This window comes from Tenrec ecaudatus, chromosome 12 (genome assembly GCF_050624435.1).
Source record: "Tenrec ecaudatus isolate mTenEca1 chromosome 12, mTenEca1.hap1, whole genome shotgun sequence".
NCBI lineage: Eukaryota > Metazoa > Chordata > Mammalia > Afrosoricida > Tenrecidae > Tenrec > Tenrec ecaudatus.
The window spans coordinates 16,416,692-16,440,198 of NC_134541.1; the positions used below are offsets into that span (position 1 = coordinate 16,416,692).

General features: G+C 55.5%; 1 protein-coding gene across 2 annotated transcripts in view; it reads right to left on the reverse strand.

Annotated features, from left to right (window-relative positions):
- SLC12A5 (solute carrier family 12 member 5) overlaps positions 1 to 23,507 on the reverse strand; it is a 37,004-nt gene that overhangs the window by 4,197 nt on the left and 9,300 nt on the right. For both annotated transcript variants that reach the window (XM_075527753.1, XM_075527754.1), the window contains exons 2-20: positions 19,796 to 19,890; positions 19,345 to 19,476; positions 18,688 to 18,834; positions 17,748 to 17,802; positions 17,146 to 17,276; positions 14,680 to 14,921; positions 13,788 to 13,999; positions 11,468 to 11,638; positions 11,068 to 11,166; positions 10,877 to 10,934; positions 9,328 to 9,502; positions 8,339 to 8,457; positions 7,967 to 8,065; positions 6,845 to 6,964; positions 6,386 to 6,490; positions 4,853 to 5,021; positions 2,381 to 2,576; positions 672 to 841; positions 47 to 178 (exon numbers count right to left, since the gene is read on the reverse strand). In XM_075527753.1, coding sequence (XP_075383868.1) covers positions 47 to 178; positions 672 to 841; positions 2,381 to 2,576; positions 4,853 to 5,021; positions 6,386 to 6,490; positions 6,845 to 6,964; positions 7,967 to 8,065; positions 8,339 to 8,457; positions 9,328 to 9,502; positions 10,877 to 10,934; positions 11,068 to 11,166; positions 11,468 to 11,638; positions 13,788 to 13,999; positions 14,680 to 14,921; positions 17,146 to 17,276; positions 17,748 to 17,802; positions 18,688 to 18,834; positions 19,345 to 19,476; positions 19,796 to 19,890 — 2,627 coding nt within the window. The remainder of the gene's footprint in view (positions 1 to 46; positions 179 to 671; positions 842 to 2,380; positions 2,577 to 4,852; positions 5,022 to 6,385; positions 6,491 to 6,844; positions 6,965 to 7,966; positions 8,066 to 8,338; positions 8,458 to 9,327; positions 9,503 to 10,876; positions 10,935 to 11,067; positions 11,167 to 11,467; positions 11,639 to 13,787; positions 14,000 to 14,679; positions 14,922 to 17,145; positions 17,277 to 17,747; positions 17,803 to 18,687; positions 18,835 to 19,344; positions 19,477 to 19,795; positions 19,891 to 23,507) is intronic.

Here is a 23,507-nt window from a genome sequence, read left to right on the forward strand (position 1 = left end):
CAAGAGGAAAGGGGCTCAGAAGGGACGCTAGAATTTTAGGACTCACCATCTCCACCACCTCGACCTCGGCAGTGATGCGTAAGTGGTACAGAAAGGTGGTCAGGTCCTTCTTCATCTGGATGCTGTTGTCGTCCATCTGGGCCACCGTGAAGATGCGCATCTTGCACTTGCGCCACACCTGCATGGGGCAAGGGGGGCGGGGCCTGTGCAGTGAGGAGATCCAGAGCCAGAACCTGGAAGGACCCCGGGCCCCTCATCCCCCCCGCCACATCACAGCCTTAAAGTCCTTGACCTCAGGGCCACTCCCTACAAACCTTCCCTGCTTAGGCCTGAGATTCCCCCAGGGAAGCACCCCGCGCTGGGGTTAGGCATCACTCTCCTTAAAAAAATGCAAGGACACCTGGGAGGAGGGACACACTCAGTTCCTAGCACCGAGGCTGAAAGGGGATGTGGGACCACTCTGCCAACCCCCCCTGAGGGGAAAGGCCAGCGAGACTAGATCCGGTCAAAGAGCGTGAGCCTCGTCTGTGGGTGTACACATTTGCACAAAGGTGTGCGCGGTCCTGTGCGCACGCTCCTGTGCACAAGCACGCGTGCATGCACACACTCGCGTGCACGCAGGCGTGCCCACCCGGACACCGGCACTCCCGTGTCCTCGCACACGTGCCCACCTTGTGGTGGCGCAGCAGGAAGGGTAGCAGCATGAGCATGCCCCCGTCGTGGACGATCCACCAAACGTCGATGCTGCCCTCAGAGAAGCGCTCGGGGTTCCCAGGGAACATGGCCACATTCTTGGTGACCAGCAGAGCCAGGTGGCCAGCTGTGGTTTCTCGGACCAGTTCTGAGGGAGACCAAGAAGAGGACCAGAAGGAGAAACAGTGACCCTCCTCTCCTCCAGGCACCTAGCACCCGAAGCCACGCACGGGGCCCTCGCTTTGAATTGAGTCGCCAGGAAACCCACATCTTCCTGGACCTCGCCACATATTTGTGTTTGGATTCGGGAAACTCCCTCAACCTCACTAGCTCTCGGTTTTCCCATCTGTCAAATGATGACCCCTGCCCTTTCTGATGGTAGCGAACAGTGCAATAAGCTCGTAGCAATGACCGATGTGTTGTGGAGACGACACAGCCTGGAATTAGCAGTACAGGCTCTGCGCTGGTTCAAATCCTGGCTCACCAACGACATGGCCTGCGGCAAATTTCTTCATCTCCGTGCCTCGGTTTTATAACCAATAAAATGGAGACGAGAGCACCTGCCCTTTCTAAGGAGAGTATTTAAGAGATAACTCGGTCTGTCTGGCGCTCAGTTACAGCATGCAAAAGTTTGCTAGTATAAGATTTGTTTACTGTGAGAGTTAAGGTTTTGCCTCAACGCGGCGGGGCCAGGATTCTGTGGTTTGGCAGTTAATGCCTACCAATCCCCCATGACCTGATTAAGGTGGGCTGCAGGGCCCTGATGCAGTCAATGGAAGGGGAGTTTCCTTGGAGGTCTGTCCTGCTTCCAATATAAGTGGGCACTATGGAAAAGCTGGATCCTGCATCTGGCTCATCGACCTATGGCTCTTTGAACTTGAGCCAACCACCCTCTGCATTGCCTGCCGACCCTGGGGATTGTCGGTGGCCTGCCAGCTGACCTGCCAACCTTCGATTCATTTGCCTCTGCAGCCACAAGCCCGTGGTCTTCCTGCCAATCTCGGGCTCATCAGCCCCCACAGCTGTGAGTCGGGAGAAGCCTTCAGACTAACGTCGGACCTACAGTCTTAGAAACTGCCTAGACTTGGACTTGTTTCCTTCTACAGTCTGTGAGCCATTTTCTTAATATAAATGCATATGTGTCTGTATAGATGCATACCTATGTATATAGACACACAATATAAGTCACGGGGTTTGCTTCCCTGGTGAGCCCAGCCAAAGACATGCATTCATGTAAGCAAATGTGTACACACATATACTACGCATAATGTGTATCGGGAACAGACATGCAAGGAGGTTGCATGTAAATGTGGTATATTACTATGAACCAAGATGACCAAGGGATCTAACACTCAGAGAAGGTGAGCCACACGGGGAGAAGGCTCCAGAGAGGAGATTCAGACCCAGGCCTCTTGACTTCGAAGCTGTGGCCTTTTCCTCTGCCTGGCCCGATCTTCTTCCCAGGACGCTAAGCCTCGCAAGAGCCAAACTGTGTGTCTTATTCATGGCTCAGTGCCCAGCACCCAGCACAGAGTCCGGCACACGGGCAGCCTTGAATGCTCTCCCCTACATGTGCCCAGTCCACACCTATGACGCCTCAGGTAGTGGCCTCTCAGGTCCAAAACTGCAGGCCCTGTAAGGGGGAGGGAGTTCGCTCCTCACCCTCACCCGCCCCGCCCCCCATTACCGATGAAATTCCTCCAAGTCTGGTGGTCTTCCTTCTGTCTCCAGTTGCGGGGCCAGCCGACAAGCACGGTGTTGTGCTGCAGTCCCCCGAGGCCGCCGGACTGGATCAGGTGGGACACGCCATCACGCAGGTTGGAGGAAATCACTACCTGGCAGAAGCCCTTCACCTTCTCTGCCTCCATCAGACGCCGGATGGACTGGGGCCAGACAAGGACCAGACTCAGATTCCCTGCCTTGGGCCCTGGAAGCCTCCCTCCCCCATCTCTCCAGAACTTCCTGAGGCTCCCCTCTGAGCACATGGACCCCTGACTCCAGAACCATGCATGACTCCCTGTTGCCTATGGCCCTCCACTCTTTGTCAATCAGTCTCTTCAGGATCAGACTCCATACTCCTATTAGCCTGCCTTGGCTGCACACATATTCCCCCTGTCTGGGGTGCCCACCCATCTGTGTATTCTCCACCCTGCCTGGCCCAACTCCAGTGTCATCTTCCCACCCCACCCGGACCCAGACTGTAGTGAAAGGGAGCTTTGGGGCATGGCGGGGCAGGGTGGCATAATCATGTGCATTGTAAGTACACATAATCTGTGCTAAAGGTAGATGGCTTGACTGCTCCTGTTTTATTGAGGAGGGAATTGGGGCTCTTCAAGAACGGAAAACTGTAAAACAATAGGCCCGTGGGGTGGACAGGGCAGGGAGGCTCAGGCTTGTTCTACAAAGAAGGAAACCAGGTCTCAAGTCCGAGGAGGGACACCAGGGTGAGCAGCAAGACTGCCACACACTCTTTTGAGCGCTTGGTAACTGCCCAAGCAGGGCAGAGGCCAAGGGGCCACATGACTGAGCAGCCAAGGATCAGAGAGAGGCCTCCCGGCGGCCATGCTGGGAAGAGCCCATCCTGAGCTGTACTCTGGGCATTTCTGATCCTGAATTGTAACCTGTTAATGCTCCTAGTAAACCTGTAATGGGAGTGGGGATAGGGCAGGGGGAGACTATTAGGAACTGACTCCCACCCCAGTGCTCTTTTTCTTTCTCTTTGCCAGTGACCTATGAGGATTCAGAGACAGGATGTCTGGCTCCAGGTCCCACACTCTTAAGCGGGTCTTTGAGAGAGGAACTCAGTTTCTACCTCTGTCATGTCCTGGCTGTGTGACCTTCAGAAAGTAGCCTAACCTCAGTGAGCCTCCGTTTTCTCACCTGTCCAATGGCGGTCATGGAAGCTACCTTACCTGGGAATCGGGGGAATTACATGGCAGGCTGCATGTAAGGGCCACTTGCGTTACCCTTGTGCTCTTAATTGAAACACAGCGCCTGCCAATGCTGGCATCTTTGAGAGCCTCCTGGGTATCTTCCACCCTTCCCACCTGGCTGTGACTACCTTAAGAGCTGGGTTTCGTCTTAAGCATCCTCTTCCCCCATCCCCACCCCTATGCCTAGCCCAGTGTCCAGGACACAGCACAGCCTCATCCACTGCGTAGCAAATGGAACCAAGTCTCCAAGGCCTCCCGCTCTGGGCCCTGGGCCCTGGCAGATTGGTGTTAATGGGCAGTGAGGCAGAAGCAGCAACTGTCATAAGCCATTAGGGGAGCCCCTCCTGCCTCACCTCACCTTCCTCAGGCCCCTCTGCCTCTCTCCGCTCTGAGCCACAGCCCTACAGGGAACAGACTGGATCCCAGAGTCTGCTTCCTTGGATGCCCACCCACCAGGGCCTGGGTGTCACTCCGTGACACTGAGTGCAGACATCCATGGCCCCAGGCCACACTGGCTCTGCACTCTGCTCCCTGGGCAGAGATTGGAGTCTTGAGCCAGTGAATGAGACAAGAGCCTGTGACAAGGGGCCAAAGACCAGAGTTCGAACCGTCACTAAGCTCCCAGCGCTGTGTGACCTTCATCAAGTTCCTTCTCCTCTCTGAGCCTGTTTCTTTCCGTGCCGACGAGGTGGGGGCTCAAAGGAGCCCGCAGGTGGGAGACACTGGGAGAGAGCCCTGCGCTGGCAGGAAGAAGTCTGGAGGGCCCTTGAATTATGGGTCTTTGCTTCTATAACCTTGAAGGAACCTTAGTGGTGTGGTGGTCACACGTTGGGCTGCAAACAGGAAGGTCAGCAGTTCAAAACCACCAGCCGCTCCATGGGAGAAAGACGGGACCTCTACTTCCGTAAAAAGTTATAGTCTCAGAAACTCACCCAGGCAGTTCTGGCCAATCCTCTGGGCTAGGGTCCCTGTGAGTTGACATTGACTTGATAGAAATGACTTTTCTAAACTCCCGTTTCCTGATCCATCAAATGGCCTCTTGGGGCTCTAATGGTCTAGGGTTTGACTCTAAGAAGCTCTTCTTTGAGTCTCTGAGCTCCTCTTTTAAGGAGAAAGATGGCAAAACCAGGGCCCCCTTTGATCCTGAAGCCTAGGAAGGAACTTATAGCAGGGCCAGGACAGTCTTCCTGCCTGCCCTCCCTGCCCTCATCAGGGCCTGTGCTCACCTCCTCTGCCCGCTGGGCCTGGGGATGGCTGTCCAGAAAGGTACCCTCAAGGACAGAGCCCACAATGGTCAGGCCCTTCCCTGCCTTGAGCTGGGAGGTCAACGAGAGCAGCTGTGGGTGCACCACATTCTGGTCTTGGTCCACACGCACCAGCACCAGCAGTTGTGGCCTGTAGAGGGCACCAAGTCACATGATCCACCCACCTCCTAGCCAACCATCCACCCACTACCCACCATCACCGACGCACTTAACCTTTGACACGTCCTTCTGTTTCCTTGAATGGCGACCCCTGCAGCTCTCTCCCTAGTCAAATTCAGCCACCCACCTTCCCATCCTTCTATCCATTCACCCCACTCCTCCATTCATCCACCCAACCAAACCCCCCATCTCTTTGATCCTTCCTCTTCTGCTCATAGATCCATACTCATTTGCCTACCCATCTATTTTTCACTCAACTATCCACACATCCACCTACCCACCATCCATTCACTCATCTATCTATGGACTCACCCCCCTCCCATATGTACAGATACTTATCTTTCTACCCATCTACTTCTACGGTCATTTCCTTTTCCATTTAGCCATCCCACCCACCCATCAAGTTAATAAACAGTCTCAAAGAACCTACCCTGGGCTAGATGGTGTGCTAAGTATCTGAGGAAATCACATACAAATAATCCAAAGCCCAGGTGTCCGGATGCCCCAGTTTAGTAAATATCAGCAAGGACAAGCCAATAATGTCCAAGGCATCATTCAGAGTTCCTGGCCTTGATCTTGGCAAAGTGACCCTTAAGGAGATGAATGAGGGGTTGGATGTGCAGAGCAGTCACTTAGAAAGAACCCTGCCCTGAGAGGTGGGAGGCGAAGATTCTGGCTCCATCTCTGCCTTTCATGCCTCTGAGACCTTCTCAGGTCCTTGATCTTCACAGGAACAAAATGGATTATTTTATTAACCTAGAGATGCCCATGAGCCTGTGGAATTCTTGAAGTGAAGTAGATTTCCTCTCTTAGAGAGAGTGCTACGTGACACTAGATCTATCTGCCCCTGTGTGTGCCTTCTGTGAGCTCACTGCATTCCTGGAGACACACATCATGCATTCATACAATTTTTTAGACAAGTGATAGGATGGATGGATGCGTGGATGTGTAGGTGTGGATGGAAGGAAGGAATCAATGGACGGATGGGTAGGAGGATGAACGGATCAATGGAGGGATGGAAGGAAGGAATGGCTAGAAGGGTGGAAAGATCAACATATGGGTGGATGGAAGGAGTTGATGGATGGGTGGTGGTGGTGGTGGTGAATGGACAGTCAGGAGGCTGGAGTGGGAAAACAAATGTCTGGAACTCAGCTCAACCTTGGGTGTAGGAGGTGAGAAGGATGCGGACAAGGCTGGGTTTCCATGGAAAAGACAGGAAAGAAAAGAACCAGTATCAAGGAGCCTCACACCAGAACAAAGCCCTAGGGTGGATGTGGCCTGCGCCCCGCTCACCTCCTTGCTGAGTCCCCCACGGGCACTCGTGCCGTCACTCACCTCCAGTTCTTGGTGTGCGGGGGCCCTTCCTCCAGGCGCAGAAGGGCATAGCGGGCAGCGCTGAGCGACAGGCCGCGGATCCCGTCGCCCCACTCTTTCTCCGCCCTGGGGGCCAGGAGCGGGGTCACGTGAAAGCCAGGGGTGACCAGCAGACCCCCTGACCTGGCAGCCCCACTTATCTCCAGACAGAGCCACTGATCTCAGGCTCAGAAAGGACATGTGAGTTGCATCTGCCACATGACCCAGCTCAACTTGGGCTCAGTTTCTTTGGAGAGCCTTCCCCAAATCCCCCCTCTTACGGCCCCCGTCCATTTCTCAAGGTCTCAGTGCTCCCTCCGTTCCCATCTCCCCACCCAGTCCCAGAGCATTCCTTTCCCTCCACTCCATGCCACCAGCCTGCAACCCTTGCCTCATCTCCAAGCCCCGGCCCAAAGCACCAGTCCCCCTACTCGCACTTACCCCCGGTACTCAATGTACTTGTAGATGAGGCCAGCAATGACCATGGCCACCAGGGCGTAATACCAGGAGCAGATGAACATCAAGGCCAGACAGAGGCTCATGCCCAGGAAGGAGAGTGTCCTGGACAACAGGAGGGCGGGCAGCCTCTGAGTCCTGGGGGGATTGTAGCTGGGACCGGGGCAGTGAGTGCTAAATGGGGCCAGATCTGGATCAGACCTGGGAGGCCACCACCAAACAAGGAATTTACAACTCCTGAGCACCAAGGGGAATATGAGAACCTTTTGGGTGAATGGGTGACCACAGACGAGGCATCACCATGGGCACACAGGGCCTGGAGTCACCCCTCTGCCAAGTCTCAGAATCTTAGACCCTGAGAGGGAGCCCTGGCCAGGTGGGTTCTGAGGCAGGGATCTTGGGGGAAAAGCCGTAGGCCGGGAGCCCCAGTCAGAGACCACTGACAAAGCAGAAGGGGTATTGGGATGGGAGTCAGGAAGCCTGGGTTCCAGTCGAGTCCTGTAATCGTCCTGCCGGGATGCCTTGGGCCAGTCCCTTTCCCTCTTTGAGCCTCCGTTTCCTTCTTTGTAAGAGAAGCGTGATCATTCCTGCCCCCCTCCCTCCCCACCCGCCCCGCCCCCCTCACTTTGCACAGGCCATTGTGAGGATGAAGAGCTAGGAAGTAAAACGATGGGAGTCATGGTCTCCGTCTAATGAACCTCTTCCACGCGCCAGGCACTCCACGGTTCACGAAACCGTGCCCATTTCACAGCTCAGGAGACTGAGGTCCAAACTCTTCACCACCATGAAGTGCAGCAGCAGGATGTGAACCTGGACCAGCTGGCTTCTACCCGCCACGCTCTGTATAAGGACTTGCTCAGATGTTGAGCCTTGTGCAGAGAGCCTACACTAAGGTTCTTGTTTCGGATGGTGTGGCGTTGCCCTATCCTATGGCTCCCAGGAGACCCTCCCCAGGCCCTCCTCATGCTAGCTGGACACCAATGCGGAAGAAAAGAGAATGTCCTATTCTAGGGTGAGGTCTTTAGACCTGAGAGGCTGGGCCGGGGGTGTGTGTGGGGATTGGAGTGGAGAGGAGGGGACAGCCGGTCTCGGGGGAGGGACACCCACCAGTGGTAGTAGCGGAATCGGGGCCTCCAGTTGGGCGTTCGCAGCAGCGTCTGCACTGCACAGGCCAGGTTCACGAACATGTAGCACATCAGGAAGAACCTAGAGCCCAGAGAGGCCCCGGGAGATGTGAGAGGAGGCCGAGAGGCAGAGAGACAGAGAGGATGGAAGGGGAGGGAGGAGAGGGCCAGTCCTGTCCTCACGCATAGGAAGAGTTCAAGAGCCATGTGCACCCCCAGCCCCCCCTGTACATGCGGGATGAAGCTAGAGCGCCAAGGGTGGTGTCTGTAACCATGGGGGCTGGGGCAGGTCATCCAGGGTCACTGGGGGGAGGACACGGCTGGGAGCGGGGAGAGCCGGAGGCTGGACACGCACATAGAGAGGATGGGGGCAACCTCGTCCAGGGAGGCAATCAGAATGCCAATTTCGCAGATGCAGGCAGTCAGCAGCAGGGCCCAGGTTGGCTCTCCATTGGCTTTGCCGTGACCGAAGACCTGGGGCAGAGAGACAAGAATGGGGCCCTGAGCCCCCCCTCGGGACTTCTTGTCTCTCTCCTCCAGCCTGGGGAACCAGTAGAGTAGAGACAGAAACCCACTAACTAGTGAGAGAGGGGGACAAGAGACTGGACTCCCCATCCTCCAGGGCAGCAGTTCTCAACCTGTGGGTCGTGACCCCTTTGGGGGTTGAACGACCATTTCACAGGGGTTTCCTGATTCATAGCAGTAGCAAAATTACAGTTATGAAGTCACAACGGAAATGATTTTATGGGTGGGGGGTCACCACAACATGAACTGCATGAAAGGGTTGCGGCATTGAGAAGGTTGAGAACCACTGCTCCAGGGGCACCCAGGGCAGCAGGCGGGCTGGGGGTCTCCCAGGTTCTCGCCCACCCTGACATTGCCCCCACCCTGTGCAATGAAGGTCAAGTGCCCCCTGATGAGGAGACAAAGCTCCAATGGACAGATGGGAGAGAGCTATCAGGAAGCCAGCGCCTGGCCTTGACAGAGTGCGCCATATAGCTTGGCTGCTGATTTTCAGCACCATGGAGAGATCTACCCTCTTCCTGACCTTTGCCTGTCTCCTGAAGTCCCTGCCCAGCTGGTGGGCCAAAGGACTGCCAGCTCCCGCTAAGAGCAGACAGCTCTGCCTAGAGCCATGGTGCTGGTTGTGGATGGAATCTCCTCCTGGGCCCATCCATCTCCCCGCACCCAACCTTATGGCACAGGAGGCACTAGGAGACACTGCTCACTGTGTGGCCTTGGGCCAGCCTTGCCCTCTCTAGGCAGGAAGGACCCTGGGTGGCTAGGCTGCTGGGGGTAGACTGCCCTCCTCTCTACCCTCAGGGGCTCTTATCCTACATTTACCTGTAGGAAGGGAACTATACCGTCCCGGGAGATGGCCTGCAGCAGGCGGGGAGCCCCTGTGAGGCTCTGCAGCCCAGCCCCGCAGGTGGAGAAGAAAGATCCAATGACAATGACCCACGGCGATGGCCAGGCCAGTGTCCCCACCACCAGATTGCCATTCACAGCTTCACCAAACCTGGAAGGAAGCAGCAGAGGGATGGAGTGCCCAGGGGGCAACACCACCTGGATTTCCAGGGAGGTTTTCCCCCACCAGTATAAGAGCGATTGTACACACACATGTACAATCCCCCGGCTCTGCAGGGGAGAGGCTCTACGCACACACACTCCCATGGTCCCCCAGATCTGCAGGGGAGAGGCTCTGAGGGGAAAGACCAAGCTCCAACCGTGCCAGGTCTGGGTTACCTTGTGCAGCCTGTGCTTGTAGGCTGTAAATGGGGATCATCACAGCCCTGCCTGGCATGATGGGCCCTAGGGGACACATGTAAACTACCGAGCCCAGCATCTGGACCTCGTAGCCAGTGGCCAGGCTCCCAGAAGTGCGATGGCTCTGTCTGAGAAGTGCAGTGATGGTGTGAGAGCCCAAGGACAGATTGCCCTAACAGTGACACGGCTTTTAAATGGAAGAAGCTGTCTCGGCAGGTAGAGGGAGAGCCTTGTCTTTGGAGGATTGCAAACAGCAAACCCAAAACGAAACTCACTGCCACTGAGTTGATGCCAACTCATAATGACCCCGTAGGACAGGGTAGAACTGCCCCTGTGGGTTTCTGAGACTGTAACTCTTCGGGAGAGTAGAAAGCCTCGTCTTGCTCCTGAGGAGCAGCTGGTGGTTTTGAACTGCCAACCTTGCGGTTACCGGCCCCACGCATAACCACTACGCCAGCAGGGCTCTACGAGGCCTGCAGAAGTAGGTGCGAATGGGCCCTTGATGAAGGACTTCAAGAATGGGAGGGAGACATGTGCCAGGTGACCTGTCAGGTGCCCTTCAAACTCGTGGGAGGTCTAGGCTTGAGTGAGGTCAGATCAGTGGAGGGAGAGGAGGACACCAGGGCCCCCACGAGTCCATCCTCACTCCTGGCACCCCCACATGCATCTGAACAGAAGTGGTTTAAAGGCTGTGACCTTTTCGAAGTAGATTGCCAGGTGTTTCTCCCTAGGTGCCTCTGCTGGGTTCGAAATGACTAATCACCCTGTGCACCACCCAAGATTCCTATCACGGAAGTGCGTTTCCACCGGCAACATCCTGTCTTCTGCAAGGTGGGTTGCAGGGGACAGGATGCTGGACACCAGGTCCTGAAGGCCTGGCTTGCAGAACCAGAGAATCAGAACTTTGTGAAAAATATGAAGCTCCCCATAGGGCCTCAAGCAGGGAATGGCCTAGCCCACTGATCTTCTCGCTTATCTTACACCTGCTGGTACCCAGGGTCCTTTCAGCTCCAGCCCCCTGTGGCCTTCCTCCACAAGGCCCTGGCGCAAACTCCAGCATCCCCTCCTGGGCCCGCCATGCCCACTGCCCCTCTAAAACAGGACCAGCCTTGGTTCCTGTACTCACTTGTCCCGCAAGACAACACCCTCGATGCAGGCTCCGAAAAGAACAACCGAGCTGATGTCTGCAGCTCGAGGTGAAGGAAAATCCACAGGCACACTCTCCCCCTTCTCCTCCCCTCCTGACCCAGTGGGGTCACGCAGCGCTCCCCCCACCCCACCCCTGCCGCCAGCGGTCCCCACAGCAGGACAGGATACACACAGCCGAGGTGGTGGCGATTGCCAGAATGGTGCCTGTGGGGATGGATTTCTGGGCATCCCGCAGGTCCCCAGAGCGGTTGGAGCCAGCCATGATCCCTGGGAACAGAGGGGAAATGAAGCAGGAGCAGGGATGTGGGAGCCGGAGCCAGCCCGAGGGAAGGAGACCCAGGACTGCGTGCAGGCATGGAGGGAGACACTGGGGGTTCACTGGTCTCTTGGCCCTACGTCTCTCATCTGCCCCACGGGTGGGTGTGGGGGTGCAACCTGCACAGTTGGCATCTATGTCTGCTGTTGTCAGTCTAGAGAAATCCCAGTGGAGCCAACTCCACTCTCCACCCAACTGCTTCTCCACGCCCCACCCCCATCCTGACTCCGCCCTCCCGGCTCTCCCCTTTACCTGTGACTGAGGGGAAGTAGATGCCAACCAGCAGCGTGAAGTAGGAGGTCATATCACTGAAGACATAGGGCTGGTCCATGTCAACAGGAGTGCCCTCGGCCAGGCCCGCCGAGGCCATGCCCCGCCTCTCCACAATCACCCCCTTGGTCAGGTAGGAGCTCCAGAGGTTCTCTGTGGGGAACAGGAGAGGCTCAGGGCAAGGGCCAGCGTCAGCGGTCTGGATCTCAGGGACAGAAGCTTGCACAGTCGGAAAGTGAGGGTCAACAACAAAGGAATGAAAAAACAAAACATGATCTACCCACACGGTGAGATGTTGTAATCTCCAAAACTCCCTGCCAGCGAGCCCATTCTGACTCATGGCAACCCCATGGGACAGGGTTAAACTGCCCTTGGTGGGTCTCTGGGGCTATAAACCTTTATGGGAGCAGAAAGGCTCATCTTTCTCCCAGGGGGTGGCTGGTGGGTTTGAACTTCTAACCTTGAGCTTAGCGACCCAATGCATAACCCACCTCACCATCACTGAGTACGAGGAAGACTTAGACCAAATGTTAATGACCAACCATTAAAAAAAGGGATACCACCTAACATGTGCTCCAACATGAATAAACCTCGAAAAGATGCATGGAGGGAAATAAGCCAGACACACCGGCACGGTTATTGTATGATCCCACCAATATGCGATCGCTGGACACGTATATGCAAACTGGAGATTGGGCGTCACCAGGGACTGGGGGGGGGGGCGGGGAAGAATGGTGGCAGGAGCTTTAGCAAGAAGACAGTGGTGACCGTTGCACGATGCCATGAATGCCATTGATGTCACCGAGCTGTACACTTAAAACGGTTAATGTTGGAGATCTGATGTTAAACATCTTTTACCACATAAACTGAAAAGCCAAAAATGGGCCCAGCGTCTCACTCCCCAACATTGGCTCCAGTTGATTTCCATCAACTTTTCCAAGGTGCCTGTTTGGGGCCTGCCAGGGTCTCATGAATGAGTTCCAGCCCACCCCCGCCCTCCAAGAGCTCAGCCTAGTGGGCCAAGAGGCACAGAACACCCATGCCAGACTGACTGTGCATGCCCCCAACTGACCCGCACCACCTACTCCTTACACAGGCCCTTAGCTCAGCAAACGGCACTCCCACCAATTCTGAAATCCTGGCACCACCCTCAATGGGCCCTTTCCCCGCATCTCTCAGGATAAAAGCTATCTCTCATATGTATTTCTCAGATCTACGCCTTCCCTCCATTCCGGCGATTTCCATCTTGGCAAAACTGATCCATGAGGCCGGGTGGCTCTGGGTGGTGGAGGCAGTCCTGGGCCTGTGGGATGTTGAGCCCTCTGACCTCTTCCCCCTTCACCTGTGGCTCCCCATGTCCCCTGAGGTGGGGTTACCTGCAGGTGAGGACCACAGCTCCCTCTCCCAAACATAGCCCCACCACTCTGGTTCAGATAAGCATCATGTGTCTCCGCTGGGCTGACAGCATCAGCTCCACCTGGCCTCCCTGCTTCACTCATCTCACCTTCTAACCCACCTGCACTAGCGGCCCGAGGGACTCTTCAGAAGTGAAGCTCGGACACAGGCCCCTCCCTTACTCAAAGTGCTTTGGTGACCCCTCCCGGGCCTGAGCACAGCCCCATCTCTTCAACAAAGCTTGCAGGGCCGCCACCTGACTCCTGCCAGCTTTCCCAACCTCAGCCCTGCCTCTCTTTCCTTTGTCCTTTGTGTCCCAGTCATGAGACATTACGTGCGGTTGGAAGGACACAATACACTCTCCCATCTCTGCATGCTTTTGGACAAGCTGTTCTTCTGTTGGTGATTCCCTTAGGATAAGCAAAAACCTCCTATTTGTCCTTCAAAACCCTCCTCAGGTGAGCCCAGGAAGCCTTGTCTTGCTGTCCTGGACACAGGAGCATGCCCTGCCCGTAGCAGTCTGTCCTCTTTGGGTACACATCAATGGGTACCGTAATGCATGTGCTAACACATCTGTCTCTGCCGCTAGACCTGCTCAAGGTCAAAGATGGTGACTTCTTTATCTTGTGCTTCTAGTGGTCATCGCAGCGCTATGCACCACTTAGTAGGTGCTTCATGCAGACTAGTAAAGGAATGACTTCCTGCCCCACCAGGTGGTGAGCCATCTGAAGGCTCGTACTGACCTCTAGCCCTCCCTGATGCTAACGACAGAACCCCGTCCGGAGTAGCTGCTCAGTTGAAGCTGGTTAAATTGAACGGCATCCTAGAAGAACCCCTTAATCCTGACCGCTTAACCTAGAATCCCTGCTGTACGCCCTGCGGTCCAGCCCGCTCCCCTCCCCCAGACCTTTGATGAGGCCACTGGCAGCACCAGGAATGCCCTGGATCTCCGTGACATTGTTTCGGGTGAAGTACTCATCACAGGTGGCGTTGAGCAAGCGAGAGGAGCAGAAAAGGCCCCAGAGCCTCGTGGTCACTGTCTCGTTTCCTTCCCAAGCCAGCTTGGCGCAGACATCAAAGCCATGGTGAGACAGGGTGCGGTTCCCCAGGAGACAGATCCTAGGGAGAGAGGCAAGGGAGGACAGTGGTACCGGACCTACCATTCCTGCCCTGCTTCTCAGCAGAACCCACAGGGGCTCCTGGAAAAAGCACCCCAGCCAGGGCCCCACCTCCAGAAGCTCTGGTTTAACTGAGATGTAGCCCACGCTGCAGGGTCTGTTCATAGCTCCTCCCAGGTGGTTCTATTGTGCAGCCCAGGATGGGAACCAATGTTTTAAGGCAATGCCATGCTCCAGCACCATGGACAGTGGTCAAGCAGTATCCCTGGACAAAGGGCTGGAGGGCAATTTGCCCTAGGTAGCTAGGCAGAAGCCAGAGGATGCTGAGCCCCTGGGCCACGTCATTTGTGTCCCTCCCCATCCTAGAAAATCTGCCTAACAAGGAAAAGTTGTCCCATCCCAGAGAGTTGTCCCCATCCAGAGAATGTCCTCGCCTTCACAAATTGTCCCCACTTAGGAAGACCCTGGGAAGCCCACTCTGCCTGTTGACTCTCACAAGGGAAACTGTCCCCACACTCAGAAAAGACATTCCACCCTGGAAGCTATTTCTCCTTCCAAGAAAAATTTCTCCCGACCCACAACCACTGGGATAATCAGAAGCAGGGAGAGGGCTTTGGCAGTGACTGGCAGGAAGACCCGGAACTCGTCAAGGCGGGAGAAGGCTCCCGGGGTGGCACTCACGGGAAGCTGGGTGGGTCGAAGGCAGACTTGATGACGCCTGCATAGATCGCCAGGATGGACAGGATGACGCAACCCAGGAAGACAAGGGCAAACTTGTTGACATACTTGACGCCCACGAACACCACGGTGGCCATGCAGGTGAGCACACAGGTGCCGTACACACGCATGTTGTTCAGCATGGCTGCCGCCTCCCCGCTGGCATCCTCGGCCTTGAAGATGGCCATGGCTGGGAAGAGGTAAGCCTGTGAGGAAAGGGCAAGGAGGTCAGACAAGGGACCCACAAGGCCCAGCGGAGCATCATCCCAGGAAAATCATAGACTTACATGCAGGGTTTTGGGGGGCGGGGAGATGCTCACCATGGCAATAGTGCAAGACTGGGAGTAACATCCAATGATTGAGGAATACTTAAGGGATTAATATGCAATCAACATTTAGAGTGCTGTGACCAAGATGTCGAGAGCTATTATTTCATTACCAATTGTCCTTCATAATGATCATTTGTTGCCTTGGTTATTTCTAATTCAAAGTTATTGCCACCTAGTCCCTAAGCAATGCTCTAGGACAGGGTCGGATGACCCCAGTTGGGTTTCCACGATTTAAATCTTGAGGGAGTAGTTGGCTCATCTTTCTCCCTCGGAGCCGGCAGGTGTCAACCCCAGACCTTGTGGCTAGCAGTTCAGCGAGTAGCCCACTGTGCCACGAGGGTGCCTTCCTCTCTAATAGAAACGTGGACATGCATTGGTTGTCGGACTCTTAGCATAGTCGGTGAACACGTTCTGATGGGGAGCTGTTTTAACAGGGTGAAACCAAATTTATGTGGACGGATTCAAAAAGGTTACCACGTTAATATCACGTTTTTAAAAACAGGTTGTTTGTTTTTTTTATATATAGGAGAGAAGGTTGTTTGTTTTTAAGGTGTCTTACAATCTCAGTCTCTCAAACAGAGTGTGCATGTAAATACACACATGTAAGTATCTGTGTGTGAAGCTAGACTAACATTTAATAATTGTCTTGAGCAGTGAAAAGAGGCATAATCCTTCTTCGTTGCATATATCTGCGTGATCTTAAACTGTTGCACTAAATGATTGTGTTGGTATTCATACAACAGTTTGAGACTTATAAAGAATATCCACAGAGGTAATTTAGTGAAGAGAGAATGACTTACGGTATGGTTATAGGTTACAAGCGAGCCCTGGAAGCTAGCTAGTGGTTATGGGAGAAAGATGGGCTTTCTACTCCCATTAAGAGATACAGCCTCAGAAACTCACAGCAGCCGTTCTGCCCTGTCCTGCGGTGAGCGGAGCTGACTGCGCTGCAGTGAGGTTGGAGTTTTTTGGTTTATAGCTTACAACGGTAGGGTGCCGTCTTGCTTAGGAAACCCCACACTGGGAGGAAACCTACTGAAGCATCTAGGCGAGTTTCTCGGAGGGGGTGGGTGACTTCCTGCTTCCATATTGTTTGAGCTTTATACAGAGAGAATTGATTTTTCAATAACAGCCACCCCAAATACTTAATTTATTTAATTCACAGAGCCCTCTAACTCTTCTCTCATGGCTCGCCTTCTAGGGCCTCAGGTTCCCCATCCACCCTGAGGACCCTGCATCCCTCTGTTCCCAGAGGCTCTCTTTGTCCTGGCTCTCTCAGACTGCGAGGGGTCGTGGGAAAGCATTGGCTTTTGCATCAGAGAGGCCTGAGCTGTGTCCCTTCCACACATCCTTCAAACTCCCGAGAGAGTCACGAAGACAAAAGAAAAGACTATAAGATTCCAGGCCCAGGAAGCGGCTACAAAGAGTAGACGCTTGCTAACTTCGGGCTCTACTTTCTCTATGCCAAGGGATTTCCACTCCCAGCTCCAACGATTGGAGACCCTCTCCTACAAATGCTGCCCGGCCACTTGGCTTCTTAAGAAGTGGTCGGTCCCTTCCTATCGTCACCTCTCTGAAAGGATCTCTTGACAGGAGTCCCTTACGCCCTTCTCTGCACCATCCACCCTAGACCACGAGCACTCAGAGTGCCCTGGACACGGCCCCTGGCACATGGGAAGCGAGCATCAAAGGTAGCTCTTGCATGATGTTCTTCCTCCTAGGGCTTGGGCCGGGATTCTTACTCTCACCCACCACTTCTGCCACTTGGTGGCTGAGTGACCTTGAGCGTACCGCTTTCTCTCTCTGAGCGTCAGCTGCCTCCTTTGTAACATGGGCGCCATGACACTCAGACCACACCAGGGTTCCTTCCGCATGCTAACTGGAAAGCACTTTCAACTCTGCCGGGAGCCCCGTGGGGGCCTGAAAACTGGCAGGTGCTGGGGTTACATAACGACTGCCTCTCGTCTCCCCAACTGGATCTCGGATGCTGTCAGAGCAGAACCACTGCTGACTCCTCTGGGCCCTGACTGGCTGGCCTCGGGGAGGTGTCCAGGGAGCGCAGGTGAACGGGGACCCCACCCTCCTCCTCGGCCCCTCTCACCAGTAGGATCTCGATGGTGCCCAAGATGTACATGGCCCCCGCAAAGGTCGTGCCCAGGTAGAAGCAGAGGCCCACGGCGCCCCCAAACTCTGGGCCCAGAGACCTGGAAATCATGTAGTACGAGCCTCCCGCTGCAGAGAGAAGCTAGGATCAGTGAGAGGTGCAAGAGGGCCCTGGATGCTGTTACATTGACTCGGGGGGTGGGGGGCACCTCTCAAGCCCTCACAGGCTGCAGCCCTAGAGAGGGACCTGGCGGAAGATCCAGCCAACCACCCCACCTGTGCTTTGTGACACCAATTACCAAGTTGCTAATTACTCCTCTAAAGAGGTCATGGCTCAGAAAACAAGATAGCAGAGAGGAAGGGCCCAGGCCAAGGGGAGAGGGCTGCCCTGCTTCTATTCAACACCAGTCACTGCTCCCCTCCGCCCTCCCCCAAAGGGCTGCCCCTACCTACCCCATAGGCACTTACAGACCAGCTCCCAGATCTGCGATGTTTTCTCTGAGGTCCTCTGGGCATAGTCCCACCCTTCTCCCCTCCAAACACCAGGCCCCCCTCCTGCCCCTCCAGCCCAGCCACCTCCCAGAAGCCCCAGTCACATACCAGGCACGACACCATTGGTGGCGATCGCACTCATGGAGATAGCTGTGAGCATAGTCTGTGGAGAGATATCAGAGGTGGGGGCTGGGTGGGGGCAGCGGGGGCTGGGGGGGAGCCAAGTCCTATACCCTATACACACCCGCCAAACCACAAGTTCCCTTCTCTGAGCACCTCCTTGGGCCTGTTCCAACCTCTACTCCTGCCAAGTCCTTCTTGTCAAGAAAACAAACCTCTTATTCACCATGCGCACAGAAGAAGCACACCCCACCGCACCCGAGAACTCCAGACCAGAGGTCCCAGGCGTGCAACCTGACCGCATCACTCCCCTGCCCTAAGCCTCCGTTTCCATATCTATCAAACGGACACGAAGCCGTCAGCACAGTTACTGCGCGTGCCCGGGGTCTCCAGTGTTAGAGGAGAGAAACAGATTGTAGCAAGAAGACCAGTGGTTTGGTTTGGTTTGGTTTGGTTTGGTTCGGTTTGGTTTTCTAGGGAGGGAATGGAAAGAATCCTGTTGTAAAGTTGTCTGTGACCCATCATCCCATTGTTGGCGAGTCTCGACCTACCCAAATGTTGCCTTGGATCGAGATGATGGGAGAGTCCTATTTTCTCCTTGATGAAGAATGACGCAATGATCCTTCATTGTTTGTGTAATTACAAATGTACGTGAATGCACGCACATGTGTGTGTGCGTGCACACACACACACACACACACACACACACACACACCCCTAGGTGAACCCTGGCTGACAGTCCGAAGGGACAGGGCTGTGCCATGAGATGCAGGAGGAACCAGTCAGACCTAATCTATTCGCTGAGACCCTAAGCAGTGGGTACTATAAGAAGCTCTGGTCTCTTGCACCCGCCCCCGGACTCTGCCCACTCCCAGGCGCTGCCCAGCCCCAGCTGTCAAGCGTGGGAAAGGGGAGGGATGTCACTCACGCAGGAGCAGCAGATGAAGACCATGCAGAAGGACTCCATGATGCCTGCAATGCCCACCACCCAGGTGAGTCGCAGGAAGAGGATGACGCCAAAGATGTTCTGCAGGCACGGTAGGTACACGCCCATGAAGGTGCCCATGCGCGGGGCCTGAGGAGAGGCCAGAGTGGATCTCTGCGGCCCAGATCCAGCTCCTCACTCCCCATCTCCCACTACCCTCCTCTCTCCAGCCCCATAGCTTCATCTCTCTCCCCTGGGATACTTATCTCCCTTCCCTTCTCTCCTCCAACTTTTATACCCCACCCTTCTTGCCTCTGTCACGTAAACCCCTTCCTCTTTCCTTCGCTTTCCACCCTCTAGCCCAGTGGTTCTCAACCTGTGGATTGCAACCCTTTGGGGTCAAATGACCCTTTCACAGGGGTTGCCCAATTCATAACCGTAGCAAAATGACAGTGATGAAGTAGCAACCGAAATAAGTTTAGGGTAGGGGGGTCACCACAACATGAGGAACTATATTAAAGGGTCACAGCATTAGGAAGGTTGAGATCCACTGACCTAACCCAACCCTTGACTCCCATCCCTTGACCTCCACCATCCATCCTACCATCGACTCCATTTCCCCTCCCCTCCCTGCTCCTCTCTGCCCCACAAGGTCCCTACCTGAACCGGCTTCTTCTTTCCACCCTCATTGTTTTCTGCCTCTTCGTGCTCCCTGCTTCCCTGGGGCAGGTTGGTGTAGTTGGCCAGGCCACTGAGCAGGGAGGACACCATGGGGCTGGTGTCCATCTCCTCCTGCAGAGGGAAGAGACAGTATCAAGAGGCTGAGAGTTCAGAGAGATCGGAGGAGCTGGATGGTAGAGGACAGAAATGAAATGAGTGAAGGCAAACTCCCTGATGTGGGGATGAAATCGGGAAGGAGGAGGGGTCAGTGGGCTGGGAAATGGGGGGTGAGGTGGGTGGCCTCCAAAGAAGGGCCTAGGGGAGACAGGAAGTAAACTCAGAGAGGAAGAAGATGGACCTAAGGGAGAGGGGGATGCCACCTAGGAAGGGAGGGAGCAGTTGATGGATGGGCAGTATGGAGTGTGGGGGGTCCCCACACCCGCCAGCCCACCTCAAACAGGGCCATGTTTTTGCCGTCATACTCTTTGCCCTTCTCAGCGTCCGTGCTGTTGATGAAGGGGCTGCTCTCCTTGGGGTTGCTGTCACCTGTGAAGGTAGTGGAGTCAGGGGTCTGGCACCTGCTGCTTGGCCTCTGTCCACCTGGGCACACAGCTGTGTGGCCACTCTCTCTTCTGAACCTCAGTTTGCACGTTGGGAAAATGGAGCTAACGCGGGCTCCCTTGCAGGATTTGGGGTTGATGGCATATGTGCATGCCCTGGCATGGATGTTTGATGAAGGTTGGGGTGTCTCCTCACTCTTGTCATTGACCTGTGTACAAGACTCTCCACGGACCCCTTCTTGACCATAGTGTCCCAACCTGATTTTTTTGAAGGGGGGACGTGCTTTTGTCGTGCCCCCACCCCCCAACAGGGCAGAGTCCTTTCAGAGACAGAGAAGCCTCTATAGGTCATCGCCATTCCCATTCGAGGCAGAAGCCCAGTCTCTGGGGGAGAGAAGCCTCAGATTAAGGCCCCAAGAACACTCCACTTCTTGGAGAAGTCACTCCCACCATCAGAGACCTGCTACAGCCCTTAAGCCCCTTAGTCACCATGAATTCACTGGATGTCTACTTCTCCATGGGAGGAGGAGGAGCCTAGAGCCACAGGCTCAGAAACCCACAGGAGTGGTTCTGCTCTGTCCAACAGGGTCACTATGAGTCAGAATCCACTCGACAGCAGTGTCTTTGTTGGTTGCTTGATTGGTTTGGGGGTTATCACATGCCAGTCGGGGTGCAGGGAGATAAAACCGGCTCAGACATCATCATTGGCTTTAAGGAGCGAGCAGGCAAGATGAGCCAGTAACCTGGACTGTCCATCTCCGGAAGGTAAGTGTTGTGATCAAAGATGAACAGGGATTGTAGGAACTCAGCCCAGCTCGGGAGGTCACTGAAGGCTTCCCAGAGGAAGCGTGGAGTGGAGACCGAGTAAGAGCCAGACGGGAGGGAGGCGGGAGAGGGTTCCAGGCAGACAGAACACTGTGTTCAGTGGCCCAGAGGTGAGCAGGAGCCCAATGGGTTAGAGGAAGAGGAAGAAGTTGGATCTGGCTAGAGTCGGAGGAAGGGCCATTTTCTGGCGTTGAATGATGGGGGAGCCACAAGGGAAGGTGAAAAGGGGAGCCGGCGGCAGGCATCCTCCTTAACAGATGAGCAGGTCAGGTCAGTGACAATGGGAAGTCACTGAAGAATTCTGGGCAAAGAAGTGCCCCCAAACAGACTTAGATTTTAAAGCAATTACTTGGACTTGGAGGTGAAGAATGCAGAAGCCAGTGGGAGATTTTTGGGAATCTAGGTGAGGGTTGGTGATGGGAGGGCAATGGACAGACCCAAGAATTCTTAGCACCGATTCTGCACCAGATGTTTACAGCAGGAGGGGAGGAACAGTCTGCGATGAGACCTGGGGGTGCTCGCATGTCGAACAGGTGGGTGATGATGCTAGACAGGGAGACTGGAAGAGGAGGAGGTTGCCATGGGGAAGATGTTTGGTTTGGCTGAGGTTTAGGGACTGGAGGGCTCAAGTGGATATGCCCAGAGGCCACAGGGGTATATGGGTCAGCCTGGGACTCAGGAGAGAGGAAGGAGGTGCAATCAAGAAGAAAGCAAAGTCTTGGGCCTGAATGAGATTACTCACAAGAGTCTCTTGGACGACAGAGGAGGGTCTTTTCAGAGAGAGCGAAGGCTCCAGAGTTATCACCCTGACTCCAGCCACCACCGGTCCCATCCAATGCAGGATCCCATTCTCTGCATCCTGCAGAAACCCTCAGGAACCAAACCCCAAGTGAAGACTAGCCCTCTGTCCTCTGAGTCCTCTGGATCCTGCATCTCCTGAAATCCCTCCCCTCTCCATCTCTCTCCATCTATCCAAATCCCTGTTTCTTCCTGGAAACCTTCCACCTAGGGTCCATCCCCAGGGCAGGCCTCTACCTGGGTTATAAGCCTGATCTCACACTCTCAGAATGACAGATGGGGAGGAAGTGATGCCTCATCTGCTCCGGAAAAACCCACCCCCAACTCTCTCCTGCCACCACTTCCACCTCATCAAGGCAGGAATTCCTCCTGCTTCCTGGAAGAACGGACCAACAGCTCCCTCTTCCCCTTCAGCTCCTTGTTGTAGGACCTAGCTCCTAATACGCGCTCAGGGAAAGTCACTGGGGGTAAATTCCCTTCCTGACCCCTGAGATCACAGAAGAGCTGTCTGGGCACAGAAGAGAGGAAAAATAAGAGGGGTGAGTTCCCCACCCTATTTAAAGGCTGACAAGCTATCTCCCTTCTCACCACACCAAGCTGGGGGCTTCCTAATAGCGGGATGAGATGAGAAGAAATTCGCTAGAAGGCTCTGCCCTCACGCTGGGCAAGTGACCTAAAGGCTCTAAGCCTCAGTTTAGTCCTTTGGAAAAGGGTAGCAATCAGGCTAAACTCGTGGGGTTCTTGTGAGGATTAAAGGGAATACACATGGGGGTGCCTTGGCGCATAAACATGGCTGTTGCTGGTATTGCTGCTTCTCCTTATTAAAATACACTGTGCCCCATCCAGTCCAGCCCCCCATGCTACTGCCCTCATTCCACTGAAATATGGAGGGCCCTGTCTGCTGCGTGGCTGGGTCCTCTGCTCTTGAGGCCAGAACGACCGACCGGTGTCTTTCGCGCCCCCTCCTAACCCTTTGCTCCTTCGCGGGGACCCGTGGCTTGTGGGGAGTGGAAAAGAGGGGTGTCCAGGCCAAAGACCCAGCAGCCAGGCAGCCCCGTGCCTGTCTCCATGGCGACCGCGCGGGCCGAAAGCGCAGCGCCGAGCCGGCCACGCGCCCGCAGCAGCTTATGTAACGCCGCGCGCAGCGCGGAACCAGACTCTGGCCCAGGCGGCCGGCGCGGGGCTGAGCGCCGGGGAGGGGGCGGCTCAGGAGACTCGTCCCGGGTCCAGCCTTTTCGCCCGCCGCCTGGGCCGGGCGCCAGGCTCCCCACCTCGTCTGCCAAGACTGATTGGGTCCCCTTGCTGGACCCCGGGCGCCCAGGTCGCGAGGGGTGGGGAGCTTTGGGGAGCGCTTCACGGCTCAGGGCGGCGAGGAGAGCACTGTCCTGATTCCCTGGAGCCCAGAGTCGGGGTGACGGGAACGCAGAGCGGGCCGGGCCAGACGGAGGCTGAGCCCGCCCCGCCCCCGCCCCCGCCCCCTGGGAGCGCTCAGCCCGAATCAGCTTTCAATTAAGCTGCGACGGCCGGCGGCTAACTGAAGAGGCCCCCCTGGGGCTTGGGACCCGACCTGTGGGGTGTGGGGGGAATCCCCAGACCAACTCCAGGGGGTGGGGTGGGGGCGTCAGACCCCAAGGGGCCCGGAGACCTGGGAGACTGTGTTCTCGATCGTCTTTCCTTCCGGGAGCCCTCTGACTCATTCCCGCAGCTGTCCCCCAAGTCAGGAGCCATTCCTTCTCATACACCCCCAAGACCTAGGATCTGAGACGCCGGGGGCTATGGATCAGAGGGCCCCTCTTCCCTAGAGTTCAGGTGGTGCTTAGCGCCCCTACAGCCCACCAGCTTCAAGCCCCGCTTGGATTCTCCCTCTCTAGGGCCCAGGACGCCAGACCCAAGTCCTGACCATTCTAGTGCCGAGTCCGGACTGTGGATCTAGAGAGAGGTGGTCTCTAGAGAGAGGTGGTCCCGGCCACAGCGGGGTCT